A 15,740-nucleotide genomic window follows, 5' to 3' on the forward strand; every position below is an offset into this window, starting at 1 on the left:
ATTTCAATCTTCTAGCAATCGAAATAAAGCTTAAAATAACCAAACAAGTTTTCATCAAATGAACCTAAGATTTCATTCATTATAGACTTTACATCCTTGTGATAAAGTCAAATTAAGCTTCAATAACAATGGATGTATCATTAAGAAAAATACAAGTAAATGGGTATTGAATATTGATATCTTCAAAGGTCAAGGTCTTAAAGGAAGCTCCGAACTGCCATTAATAATTCTACAACTACCTACATATTCCATATATGGGATGCGAACGAGTGCCGGTCACGCATGCTCTGATGAGCCTACTAATTAAATTTGCATTGGATTATAGGTCTGTGAAATTTATTATCAAGGAATTGATGGCTTAGTAAAGTGAAAAAACATTTGTCCTTTTTTTTGTTTTTATTATTGAAGATCCAAGATAGCTCTCAACGGGCTTAATACCACTGGATAGAAAAATAACAGTCTGTAAAGTAAAGCACTGTGCTTTTTCTCTCCTCTTGAGAAGTTTTGGAGTTTATTCTACCACGCTACTTTAATGTGGGTCGTGGAATAAGTCATGTTGGGGATATAGGAAGGAGGACTGGCAAATGGGATACTTGGTTGGTATGTGGTAACTGCCAACCTAATACATTCGCGCTTTTAGAAATTTTAACCAATAATTATAGGACCAATACGCACAAACTTTCGGAACTAAGAAGTTCCTCGTGAATCCTGGTTTACTTTCCCTTCAAACTGGAACAAAACTATACTAATTAGCACTATTTAGTGGCAAAGGCAAGATTATTACAGCATAATGTATAGACAATTATAATTAGGTTTTATTACATGATAAATCAAACCTCGTCGCATTAACACGAATAGTCTAGACAAAAATAGACTTGGAAAGAAGTAATTGTTCGAATAAAAACTAAAATATAGCTGCTATATTCACTAATGGTATAACTAATTTCCCAATAGTAAATCTTTATAATGTTTCTTGGAATGATGTCATCTCATACCCAACAAGTTTATCCGTAAGTCGAATGGAATTTGATTGTGACAAAATATATAAGATTATAGGTACTTTGTTCAAATTCCAACTGCGTGATCATATTACATATTACGAGAAATTAAATGAGTAAAAATCTTATATCTCCTTATTAAATATTTGATTTATTGTAAATATGTTTTAATTTAATATTTAAAGAGGTTTTTTGTTTTTGATAAATGCAGCGTAGACCACCCTTAACGAGGTGGACCGATGTCCAGAAGAAGGAATCCAACTGGATGCCGAAGTGGGTGAACGTGGGAGTTTTGACGTACCCTGGGAGAGGTTTACGTCCAACAGTGTATTGCGATTGGCTGAATGATAAATGTCAAAACGATAATGTTATTATAATGCAACCAAATAGGATGTATTCTATAATGTAATCTGAAAATTACTTTATAATTTGTTCTTGCATAATCCCCATAATTATTTCACAAGGCTCACGAAGTTTGACATCGTTGATCCAAATTACACTATTGTATAGAATTAGTATATGTTATTGTTTGGGTGTAAACAGAGCGTTGTGCTTTTTTTGCAACTATCAACGATAGAGATACCACGATAGCCAAATTTCTTTAAAGATAAATATATTTTTTAAAGTACTAGCAATGCCTTTTTTTACAGTTACAGTCTGTGAATGTCCCACTGCTGGGCTAAGGCCTCCTCTCCCTTTTGAGGAGAAGGTTTGGAGCTTATTCCACCACGTTGCTCCAATGCGGGTTGATGGAATACACATGTAGCAGAATTTCAGTGAAATTTGACACATGCAGGTTTCCTCACGATGTTTTCCTTCACCGTCAAGCACGAGATGAATTATAGTAACAAATTAAGCACATGAAAATTCAGTGGTGCTTGACCGGGTTTGAACCCACGTTCATCGGTTAATATTCACGCGTTCTTATCACTGGGCCATCTCGGCTTTAACATTAAACATACTAATATTTTTACAGGAATTACATAAATTCCTTTTAAAAATACTAGTATATTTAATGTTAAAGTAATGTATTGTCAAAATTCTGCCTTTTAATATTTTAATTTTTATAAATAGCTTATAAATACAATTTTATTTGGCTGCGATAATATATTTGACGATAAACAATTTAAGTAATACATCGAATGTTATTTATTTTTTCAGGTTACTTCTTTAAGATATAGTAGACCCAATACATATAAATAAAAACATCAAACATCTACAAGAGCGCTATCTTTGTGTTGTGGTTTCTCTGACATCGTGCCTTAAGGCCGGCTCTTAGTTTACTGTTTTACTTTAGTAAATTTTACCGATGATGATGTATATATATATATATATATATATATATATATATATATATAAATAAGCGCTTTAAAACAGTTTCAAGGTTATCTGTAATCATAGTCACCCTACCTTTGGCATTTCACGATTGTGTATTCACGGTGCCATTGTCTCATTGGTATAACTTGTCGTAATCATGACTCAGTTATCATCGCAATATTAGACTAAAAGATTTATTCATAAGCTTAGTATAATTATTTTAAATATAAGGCTATACTCGAAATTAAATATTAATAAAACATTTTGGGGTAGAAAAGTCTATAATGAAATAACTGATTATAAATATCGATGAATAAAAATCACGACATATTTATTTTTTCCCTGCGTATGAAAACTAAAAAGTTTTAAGATACTAAAAAAGTTGAAAGAAAAACGTAAATTCCGCTCAGAACTTTTGACGTTACAAACATACGGAAAATAACATTTGATTTGCTGATTCACGACTTTTAGTGTGAAAACCAAAAGATCAAAGAAGCTTCAACTTCTATATTTGACAAGCCAGTTGGCGTGGTTGGTGAATGCTTGCCTTTCACGCCGAAGGTTGTGGGTTCGATTCCCACCCAGGACAGATATTTGTGTACATGAACATGTCATGTTTGTCCTGAGTCTGGGTGTAATTATCTACATAAGTATGTATTTACAAAAGAAAAATTGTATATGTAGTATATCAGTAGGTCTGGTTTCCATAGTACAAGCTCTTTACAAGCTTAATTTGGGATCAGATGGCCGTGTATGAAAAATGTTCCAGGATATTATTATTATATATATTTATTAGTATTTTTTTCCATTTTTAAATTTAAACTTTCTATATATCTAACTAACACTAACTGCGGGACTAGTCCACAAATTCAAAGTCGCTCAGCGTGCTATGGAGCGAGCTATGCTCGGAGTATCTTTGAAGGATAAGATCAGAAATGAGATTATCCGGAAAAGAACCGGAGTCACCGACATAGCTTGCAAAATTAGCAGGCTGAAGTGGCAGTGGGCTGGTCACGTATGTCGTAGGACCGATGGCCGTTGGAGCAGACGAGTCCTAGAGTGGAGACCGCGAATCGGCAAGCGCAGCGTAGGGCGCCCTCCAGCCAGGTGGACCGACGACCTTAAGAAGGTGGCGGGCACCAACTGGATGCGGAAGGCGGAGGACAGGGAGCTTTGGCGCACCTTGGGAGAGGCCTATGTTCAGCAGTGGACAACGATTGGCTGTTGATTGATTTGATTGATTGATTGATATATCTAAATTAAATGTATTAGTTACTGTGTATATCTCTCACCAGACAATTTTAAGCGCAGGTACTGTATAATAGTATATTACACAGTCATAAATTTTACAAAGGACTTATATTAAGAATGAGGCGCATATATGATTTCGATAATCTAATTATCTCTTAAGTTAGGTTAGTTATACTGAAACCAAAACGGTTTACATAGTTCCTATATCATTTTATTTTAATATTGAAATAAATAATTTATTTCATGTGTGAATTGGTATACAATTTGTACATAATATAATATAAAATGCAATAATGAAATTACTAAATAATTTCCATTTTGCGAAACTATTATCGTGTTTATATTTATACTGTTTATTATTCAAATTGAATATTCTTAGGGATTTATTCATTGGGAATGCAAGACACAGAACACAGGCACAGAACGTATAATTACACAAATAACGATGGTATGTATACGTTACGTTTTACGAGTGAGCAATCAATTTGTAATCGTAACTCACACCGAGCGATTGATATTAAGTAATATGACATTGAATTAGAAAATTAAGTAACATGCGCACACGCATGTCACTAAGTGGCGCAACGTGTCACCGTTATTTATTCACACATCGTTTTAGCAACCGATGGCAATGGGCGACCTATATAATGTGATCTTGAAGATATGCCATGGTATTAACAAGTCGTAGATATTTGTTTCGAAAATTACATGCTTATAATAAATAGACTTTATATTATCTTAAGTTACAATACAAGTAATTATCTTATTTTATGAATAATAAAGCGTAATGCCACAATTTATTTTTATAGTTTGAAAATCCGTTCATTCATTAATTTAATTGAATATAGATTCATAATTTATCTGTGCAAAGAACAAGCCAGCCAAAGAACAATGAGTAATATTGTAAGTTGAAAATTATAGAGATCGTATATATAAGATATGCGAGTATTTTTTTAAATAATTTTGCAAAACGATAAGAAAAAATGAATCATTTCATAAATCATTCGACACGATATTTTTATTTAAATTTCGTAAAGAATAAACAAGTTACAAGGCAAATCTTATGAAACGTATACTTAAAATTTTATTATCTAAATTTGTTTTTAAAGCTTATATATTGCAGCCTTCATATTTTTATTTATTTTATAGTAATTAACTAAACAATGTTTAATCGCCTTTAATGCAAAATGATATTTTTTCTAATAAATTGATTGATCAGGCACATTTATGTAATAATATCATGTGATGAAGGACACCATGGAGCAACCAGCATATATTGGATAATAATCTGCCATTTGTGTATCCTCACCAATAACCTACAAATCTTAGGCTTTTTCCCATAAATGGATCTTTTTCAGGCTGTTTATATTTTATATATCGTTAAATTTAGCAGTTTTTTGCCTTATTAAAAAATGATATCAAAACGTCTATTTTTCTTTTATAATAGAACTTAATGTATATTGTACAGTAGCATGTAATGCATGCATGTAAAAAATATCTGAACAAACAAAAAATTAATAAACAAAAAGAGAAATAGAATTGAATTTAATCGAATAATAAAAATTTATGCTTAGAACGTGAAGCATAAATTTTTAGTTTTACTCTTAGTTTGTAGTTCTTAGTTTTTAGTTTAGTTATGTATCATTTTTATAAACTATATTTGCTAAAAACTTAATGAAAATTACCCAAAGTGGTAATTGGTTGTTTTAATGGATTTTAATCAAAGAGAAACAAAGAAGACTTCTAGACAATTACCTATTTAAAGTTTTCACATCAAAGCCCTTCTGGATATACTCGATACCAGCCGGAACAGCCATCGTCAGAAGCAGACGAGGTTTGCCAGTCTTTTCGGATTCTCGTTCGAATTCCTCGCGCAGTTCTTTCACCAGCTTAGCGTAGTTTTCACGGTCCTTGGGCTTTCCACCATCTCTAAAAGCTGGATATTCCCAATCTAAATCAAGACCGTCGAAGTGGTTTTGCCTTAGGAACTGAAAGAAATCAGGAGTTTTTTAGATTTTTATAGTCATCATTGCAAACTAATAAAAATAACAAGCCAGTAAATGGAGCTTCAATTGCGATTCCGTAGACACACATGGCAGAATTTCATCCGATAGACCCAGGCCTAAAGGAAAAGATCGTGAGCAATCACGATCTTTTCCTTTAAGGCCGAGTACGAGATGGATTATAAGCACACAAATAAAGCACATGAAAAATCTTGTTTGTGTAAAAAAGTGTTATAGCCATTACGGCAGCTCAGCTGTTTCAATTATCATAATTGGTAACAACAGCAAAAAAATATTCACCTACCCAATTGTGTACTAATCTTACCTAAAATTTAATGTACCTAATTCATCGCAACAGTAATTAACGAAGTTAATAAAAAAATCAATTTAATAGGAATTTTAGTACAGTACATTCACTACTAAATAGCTGCCGAGACCAGATATCCGGCTGCACTTTAATAACGCTTAATGACAAGAGAAAGTGCAAACAACCTGCGTCCAGCTTTCAAAATACACAACGCAGCTATAGCAGAGGCAGCAGATAACTGTTCATAATACACTATATATAAACAAAGGTTATAAATATAGTTTATGGTTCTAGCTCCTCTCGTTAAAATGTAATACGTCAAGAGATGAAAATGTTGATGAAGGCCAAACAAATGAAATTAAAAAAAAAAACACTTTTATGGCTTTTAATGTTGTAAGGTTTCCAAGAAATAAAAAATGTTACCTTAATAACATTCCTGACGAACTCCCTCCTTCTATCTTTAGCAGCAACCATGGGAGAAAAGCGAGAGGATCCCTCATTCCAGCCTCCGATAGCTAGTAGTGTCTTTAAGTTCTTGTTATAGGTTTTTAAACCAGTAAACTTAGCGTAACCACCTGAGGAAAAATATTTCTTATTAGTATTTAGTCTATAAATAAACTATAATCTTTTAAAAACCAAGACAGTACCAACGAATTTGTTGAAGAAGATAACGTCCAAAGTTCAGAAAAACTTATATATAAATTACATAATGAAATAAAAGAGTAACCAAGTCATGCTTCTATTGAATACAGCAGTACGGCGGCTAGTTTTTTTTTACTATCAAAATAGAACTTCTTCTCAAGAAATGTTACCCGTATATTTACAATTACTTTAAGCGACTTAGCCGATTTTGTTGAATATTTTGATCATGGGGTTACCTAGATGGTTCTTAGCTCTTAGCACTGCTCAGTATTTTTAATTATATATTTATTTATTCATGACTCATTCACTCATTTATTGTTTTTTTTTTTTTTGATACGGGCTACTTGTAATTAAACTTTGCTTTAGAAATATTACAATTATAGAAACGTAAGTACATAATACTCACAATTGATGCGTTATGTATTTTTTATTTTAATTAACTTATGTATTTAAGTATAAAATATTTCCGATATCAGTGTTATTTTATACGATTATTCCTTTGAAGATAAGTCCTTGAAAATATTAATATTGCGTTTTCTAAAGTTCCGCAAATTAATAAATGTTAGATTGTACTTAATGTAATTAAATATAACGCATATCATTTAAAATAATGAAACAGGAACAAGATAATTCATCGATAAAACTGATAAGAGGAGAAACGGTATTTTGTGCAATTATTATTTATTAAAATCATTATTAGAAGACGAATACCGCTTCAGATCCTTTCGATTTGTTTTTAAATATCCATTATAATTTACCGGTTGTTTGTAGTTTTTCACCTTATTATAAAATACCTCAATAGAATAAATATTTGAATAATACTTGATGAGTTTATTATTTAAACATTGTAAGGATGCTCCTCCCATCCGTTTGATAGCATTTCTAACACAAGTTACTAACAATGCAATATTTTAATTAGTTATATAATACATGGCTGTTGAAGCCATTTTCCTAGTTATAAAATTTTGATGTTATCATTTCTATATAATATATTTTTTGCTAAAATAATTGGAATTGCGATTCAACAGAGAAATGCGATAAGATGAAAGTCATACAAGATTTTTGTAGTCATCATGTTGATAAGTAAAAAAAATAACAGCCAATTAATATCCAATTGATGGGTAAAGGCAACCTCTTCTCTTGAGAAGATTTAGCTTACGTTTAGGTAATATTTTTCATCCGAAACATCCGACACACAAACGGTGCTTGTTAAAGAATTAAGTTAAGCTTACAACAGTATATAACTTACTTAGTTTAAAAAAAAACCTGGCTCGTGATCCAGAATTAATATTTTGTCATCTATATATATTCTATTATAATACTGTTGAGTTAACATTTCAGCATTTAAAACTTAATCTAGACAATACGTTTTCGCCATTTAAAGTGAATAACGAAAATTGGTCATAAAGTAACCACTTAGTAACGATCTTGGTATTTATAGTAATTGTGTCATGGACTTGGTTACATAGTTGAAATATCAAAAATAAGTTAGGAAATTACGTCAACTTGGCATATGACATGCTCATTATTTTAATAAGAGACGGTCAAGTATATTGGCCTTAGTGGATAGAAAACGTGGTTCTTAACCGAGTTTGAAGAATGCGGTGCTAATTTGAATATTTCTAGACCCACCAGCCGAAGTTGTGCGAATATGACGGACAAAATGTCAGTCAGTCATTATAAAATTTTATTAAATGGCTTTATTTTTATACATCATTAGCTAATGCTCGAGACAAATCGCAATAGTTTTATACATTATTTTATTAAAAAAAAAATTATAATACGCACGTCACCTACTGTAATCGATTGCTTTATTAAACAAATGTAACGCTAACTACGCAAATGAAAGTAAAAGCGCATACTACACGAACATAACAGAAAATGCAAATAAAAACAAGATTTAAACTATGTGTACATACATATGTACATAAGATTTTACTCTCTGTTACATAAAAAATATTTTTTAGAAATTTTATTTATCTTTTAATAGAAGTAACTCTTAAGTGTATATAATGTCTGAAGTGTTGTGTTAATCAATTAAATACGATTCACTTTACTGCGGAAAAGTAATAATTACTTTTGAATCTAATGGTGTACTGTTATTAGTACATTTCAAATAAAAGTTTCATAAAACAAACGCTTAGTTCCTCATGCTTATGTAACAAAATGATAGTAGATTTATAAACAGATATTAACAAAGAAATATAAAATATCGACTGAGTTTGGTACGAATTTTATATAATGAGTGTGAGCTAAAACCATTAAGATTCTTATTATTGTATCGACCACACACATTTCTACATTCTACGTGACATGATAGGGACTGAAAACCTGATAAATGATTTTAGTTAAAATGAATGAGTGCTTAATTTTATGTTTGTTTACAATCTATCAACAATTATAAATTATAATACCTTAAAATAAAATTTATATTGCTTTAATATAATATGTTAAATATTATATGAAATTACCTTTTTCAATGTCCTGGTATTTATCAAAAGGTTTCAGCGTGTTGTCCTTCGTGAAGCCTCCGAATGCGTACACGAGATGTGTGCATAGATAGGGGTTTATGTTTTGAGGATTGAACTTGGCAGTTCCTGGCCGGTATACCGACCAATTTGTGTAGTAACATACCACGCGCGGTGAACTTGAAAGCGCTAAAACAAAAATAAACATAAATTAATAAAAAAATTACGAAACACCATTATGAAAGGTTAACTTTAAGAATAATAAGTCGTTGCTTATGATATATATATAATATTTGACAGATACATATATATAGCTTATTATTATTTTTTTCATATTAATTTTGAATAATCTGGTACGTGCATATTATAAAGTCAATAAATAAAAATGACTTCTTATTGCTTATCTCTAGTTCTTTACTAGTTAATAATAATTAATATTTTTGGTTTCATAAGGAAGCTAAGCTAAGTAACAAAAAACCACAAGATATAACTATACCATCTACATATAGGTACAAGATATCTTAGAAGAAACGTCTCAACTTAATTACTTGTCAATTATTCAAAAATACCCTTTCATTATAAAAAATATCTGTTTTATTTTATTTATAAAAAGTTTACAGAACGAATTTATTAGTACATAACTTGTAAATCGAAATTATAAGATTAAAAAACAATTCCTGTTTGTTTAGTTATATTATAAATTATATTAGAGAATGGACTATAATCGAACTTTCGTTTTCTTGGTTTACAACAGCAAAAAACTCGAAGGTTTTGCCGATTGTACGTCGATGATCACAATGAGGCATTGTGCAGCCCCCCGGGGCAATGGCCTTTGAGATTACGGATGAGTGTACTACAGACATGACGACAGATATGTTTTCCCTAAACCAGAAAATATTTATTTGCTTTCATGGACTTAGTATGTACCAAATATATTTTTTAATTGCTACCAGAACGCCGAATAGAACTGTTAAAACTATCAAAAAAAAACTGATAAATCATGATTAATTATAAATAAAAATAAAAAATCTATTTTTCTCAGAATTATTTTTTTGTAAATTTTTTCGAAGTGGATAATTTCGTGAAGGTGGAATTTTCAATATTCATCAGTATAGACTGCATGTGTATACTTCTACATTTTTTTAAATTTAACAATACCAAAAATATATGATACTGCGTTCATATTTACGTCAGGATTCTTCTAAACGTATTGATAACCTATTTCCTTTCTCGGTCGAACTATTATCACTTCATATAATTCTTAGAAAATTACATATTATATATTCATAATTCCTTCCTGATTTGAAATCCAATAGGAACGTACTAATGCTTAAATTTATGATTGTAAAACTGCTTTTTAGTCAATTTTGTTCACAAAAAATATAAAAATATCGAGTTTGATTCTTATTAATTTCATACTAATAAAGCTATATGACATCATGCCATTTCTGCGCGTGCTTCACTCTGTAAACGTTTTAAATAAACAAAATACACTACACTCATACAAATAGTGAATTTACTTCAAAATGCATTTGTATGTGGATTCCGTAAATGGTGATTCATGATTACATTCTGTTCCTTTGTGTTTCGAACAATAGCAGAGAATTGTCTCAGTTTAAAACAATGCATTTGTACCATTAAAAACTAGATTCAATAGTTGATCGTATAAATGATTAATATAATATTTAAATTAAGGCTTGCTTGCTATTTATACCTATGTAGGTAATCTCTTCATTTAACTATATTACTATTATCGAACAACAGGCTTTATAATAATATACTATATAATGTTTGTCCTGTAAAATAAATTTGTTTTGATAAGAAAATTATTTAAATAACAATAGATTGTTAGATAGATGTATACCCAACTATGCTCTTGATAATTTTATTATATAAATATTTAAATTAAAATACATTTTTCGTGTATTAGAATACCTTTTTTATTAATTTTTCTGACTCTGAGTAGTCAAATATAAATTGATAACGATGATGATTTGTACAAAGCCCTACCGTTTAAAGGACGTGTGTATGTCAGGCTAAAGGGACTTCGTGAATATATCAATAATGCATGAAATATTAGATTTAATAAATATTAGGTTAGGCATCTCACAATATTAACATCCTTCTTGATGGTGTACCACAATATTATATATTTAAAATGTTAATTTTTAATTTGATGATATAATATTTTTTTATTTACCTGGTGTTGCCAGCGTTATAGCAGCTATCAGAATGAACAACCATGTCGTGTATTCCTGTAGACAAAAAAAAATGTACATTAGCATAAAAAGAAAGTATGGTTAAAACCTCTTGCATGGTTAAAAAAAACCATCAGTCAAAGTAAACTTCGACGTGAAGAATAAAAAATACGCAGAAAAATAAACTTATTTTTAGGTAGTAATTGCAATTCATTTTATAGATTTATTTATAAAACGTCTACATTATAAAAAGTATTTAGAAACAGACTTCACAGCTTTTATTATATACACAGTAGGTTTCGCAGCATGTTGTAACGATCTATTTCTTTCTATTATTTTTTCAGGCTGTGATTATACAATTTGATATTTACGCTTGATGCAACACCGGAACAGATAGGATACAATGTAAAGGCCAGTAATGTATTTATTTAAAAACTTTGTCGCTAGATGACCTATAGAATCATTTACTAGTGGCGTCATTGATTGCGTCCGACATATAATTTGCGGGTACAATTGGAAAAAATCCACTGAATAAGCCTGATATTGTTAATGCAAAACTGAATTTGTTTATTTGTTTGTAGCTTTTCATGTCTTAATTGATCAAGTGATCATCATAAAATTTTGCATAGAGGTTGCCAGGATTACAGAAAAGGATATAGGATATTAAAAAGCCCAGAACTCGTTCTTTTATAATTATTCATCTTGCGTTTGGCGGTGAAAGAAAACATCGCGATTCATTTGAGAGTAGGAATAAGATGTGAGTATGACGATGCTCAGCAATAGGACATGGAGTTATTGTTTATTTTACATATAATAATATTTATACATAAATATTTGTACATATATTAAATAATAAATAATAAATCTTCAATATCTTTTATCTGTCTGGCCGTTTTCTATGCTTGTACTTGTCTGACATTAAAAAAAAAAGAATGAACACAGAACATTTAAGGCCGTTGTAATTTCTTCTAGTTCACACAGATTCAGTGATTAAACTTGTAGAATAATATTTTAGTAAACTTCTTTAACGTTTCAACATAATTCCCGTTTCATCGTGAAACTCACTCAGTATTCACAAAGTAACCTATTTTCCTAAAGAGACAGAACGTGCGACAGTTAGACGACACAATCGGTAAGTAACTGTATCGTTACTTTGAATATTTATGAATCGCTCACAATTAATATAGAACGTTCTTGAAAGGACGGCAAAGCTTTGAAATACTTCCGACATAGTCCGCCATTTTGAAAATGCAACGGCGGTCTGATAATTTTGTGTTAATATTCCAGATGTGAATTATTTTATTGCGACTAATAACGGTTTTTTTTAATTGACTATAATAAGGAGGGTTTGGGGGTAAGCTGTGCGTTGTTACTTTATAGTAAGTGTCAATTTCAACAAGTCTTGCATACCTATAATTGCAATGTATGATGTAATAATGTATGACCTTACTTATACGTTGTTTAGTAGGTGATTAGTTAATTTATAACCTTTCATAAAAAATGTCTATATAACATACACATAATATTAGTACAATTATGAAAGAATCATATTTCTTGGCAGTTCCGGTAGCGTTCCCGATTTAATATTGCAGTTGACTGTATTAGTATTGTAAGATATTTATAATTATTTGTTTCTCGAAAACATTAAATAAATTAAAAAATCATATTTTGTAAAGATATTAAATGGATAGTTGAAAAATTACACTAGTATTTGGATAAGTCATCACAAAACATTTCATAAGGTAATGCAACAATTTTACGTAAGCTGGACGCTAAAGCATCCGTGACGAAGGTATGACGGGTGTAAGTAGGGCTGACAACTGTTTGGAATTTCGTTCAAATTGTTTGTATCTTATGACATTTTAATAATTTGAATGAGTAGCATCCCATGTTATTAATGGCGTAAATTGATTAGCACTGAAGTTTTACGCGTGACTTGTTTCTTAAATATAATCATCTAGATTTGAAAAATATATTAAAGTTTGCGACACACATCGCCATTATCGCGGCCAAGGTATTCTACCATCCAAACTTACTGCTATCCGTATGTACGTATGTGTGCAGTACTATCTTAACTAAACATACAATGCTGACGGTAAGTGCGACAAACGTCTAGAACATGTTGAAACTAAGAGTACTTACTTCTTCACAGATCATTCAAAGATATAAAATGTAATTGGCTAATGAGAAGGAGATAAAATATAATATAATGAGATAGAACGTTGTATATTGATAACGGAGCTGTTACCTAAAAACTTTTAATATGATGTTGGTTACGAATAATTTGATATATAATTTACAAAATAATACGAATATTTATCTTTGTCGAGTTCCTTTCTATTCTAATAATACAAAAAAATTACCTATAATATAATTATAAAGACACTACTACAAACGAGATGACATTAGAAAATCACAGACACAAACACATACGATTCACACATGCACACATTACATTCTTATCTTTATACTTATTACTTATTTTACTTTTTATTATAATATATATTTTAAAGGTATGTTGGGTTTATTTACGAGTAAAATAATATGTAGTAATTATTTTATATTTAAGCTGTTGGATTACCTAATAAATAAATAAATTATACGGTAGTACCCGGTATATAAAAAAATATACTTCTTTCGTAAAGCATTTCTCATATTCATCAATTATACTTATTACGCAAATATACAATTTGTATTTATCACTTATTTTGTAGGATAGCACATGACGTTATCTTATTCTGTTTACAAATATCCTTTGAATATTTGGACTAAATTTAAACTTTGAATACTAACAAACATCGTTACTGTAAGGAGTTTGGTCATATGTCAAACTCGAGTACAACGCTACCATTTGTTTAACAACCCTATGTATATGTCTAAATATCTTAGATAATCCATTACATTAATGTATCGGTACATTGAGTTCACCTGTGTAATTTTGAATGCATATATAGAACCTTGTATCTTCCGTATTATGACGTTTTAGGAACTTATCCACATACCTTTTCCTTCCAATTTAAGTATCAGTCACATGTAACTTGCATCTAACACAAATGCCATATATGTATTTACTTACAACTATGATGGATGCGAAGTAATAATTACTGTTGGTAGGGCTTTGTGAAAACTCGTCTGGGTAGGTACCTACCACTCATCAGATATTCTACCGCAAAACATCAGTACTATATATAAATACAAATTAAGCAAATGAAAACTCAGGGTTCTTGCCCGGGTTTGAACCCACGATCATTAGTTAAGATTCTATTATATCAGTATATATTACTATACCGTACCGTAACAGCCTGTGAATGTCCCACGGCTGGGCTAAAGGCCACCTCTCCGCTTTTTGAGGAGAAGGTTTGGAGCTTATTCCACCACGCTGCTCCAATGTGGGTTGGTGAAATACACATGTGGCAGAATATAAGTGAAATTAGACACATGCACCTCACGATGTTTTTCTTCACCGTAAAGCACGAGATGAATTATAAACAAAAATTAAGCACATGAAAATTCAGTGGTGCTTGCCCGGGTTTGAACCCACGATCATCGGTTAAGATTCACGCGTTCTTACCACTTGGCTATCACGGCTACTATACTTATACATTAACCTAATGGAATGAAAATATAAGTCAAAACTATCTTCTATAGCCTTTCATAATTAAAGTTCTAATGAATAAATAGTAGATTATTGTCGTCACGCCCATTTATACAAGTCTTTACTAATAAACGTCGGCAGATTAGTTTCTTGATCGTCACGCTTCAAGATGCTCCGAGCATCCGGTGCGTCATGGCGCGTGCCACTGCCCCTTGCCAATCAACTGTTAAATTGATCGCTGATTATTGATTATATCCCTTATTTTATATTTCATAACTTTAACAAATTATCGCAATTCAAAAGTCATAAGTCAAAAATGTTTATTTAATATAGAAGCGTTACACTTTGTTATTGATTGTCATATAATCTACCACCGGTTCGGAAATAAACATCTGAGAAGAACCGGCGAAAGAAACTCATCGGGATTATTTTTTTAAATTATAAATTATTATTAATAAATTATATACACAATGTACGTACGTATTAATTATTTTAATATTATATTGACCGTTTCTTTTAACTTCATAGACATTTTTTTATTGTTTTTAGGCTTAAAATATTATTTGTTTACACAGGCGTTTTGTATAAGGCTGTTTTTTTTTGTTTTTTAAACCTTTTCTATGTAGTGAGTGCAGAAAAAGGTTTTATCCAAATATATATATTTTTTTCAATAATTACATTACCATAAAGTCACGGCAACATAGACTATATAAATATAATAAAAAAATGTGTTCGATAACGATAAGCGCGATCAGTGCGTTACTTCATATTGCATTCGTTACAACATGCGTTTCTCAATCAATGTGTTATTCCAACTGCCGGCTTTTCTGTCCGTTGATACATTGCAATTGAATATTGAGTTTGTGACATACTTGTAAAATATATTCCATTTTTTTATTTCTAGATCCTGGAAACAAGTAATTTAATTATTCATATAATAATTGTTAATTAAATGTTCATT

At 30.6% G+C, this 15,740-nt stretch overlaps 1 protein-coding gene across 1 annotated transcript in view; it reads right to left on the bottom strand.

Moving 5' to 3' along the window:
• The window catches only part of LOC126773716 (mucin-2), a 61,199-nt gene that overhangs the window by 13,304 nt on the left and 32,155 nt on the right, over positions 1–15,740 (bottom strand). The window contains exons 2-5 of the mRNA XM_050494809.1: positions 11,187–11,241; positions 8,990–9,175; positions 6,300–6,451; positions 5,322–5,554 (exon numbers count right to left, since the gene is read on the bottom strand). Coding sequence (XP_050350766.1) covers positions 5,322–5,554; positions 6,300–6,451; positions 8,990–9,175; positions 11,187–11,241 — 626 coding nt within the window. The remainder of the gene's footprint in view (positions 1–5,321; positions 5,555–6,299; positions 6,452–8,989; positions 9,176–11,186; positions 11,242–15,740) is intronic.

The sequence above is a fragment of the Nymphalis io genome, chromosome 15 (genome assembly GCF_905147045.1).
Source record: "Nymphalis io chromosome 15, ilAglIoxx1.1, whole genome shotgun sequence".
Lineage (NCBI taxonomy): Eukaryota > Metazoa > Arthropoda > Insecta > Lepidoptera > Nymphalidae > Nymphalis > Nymphalis io.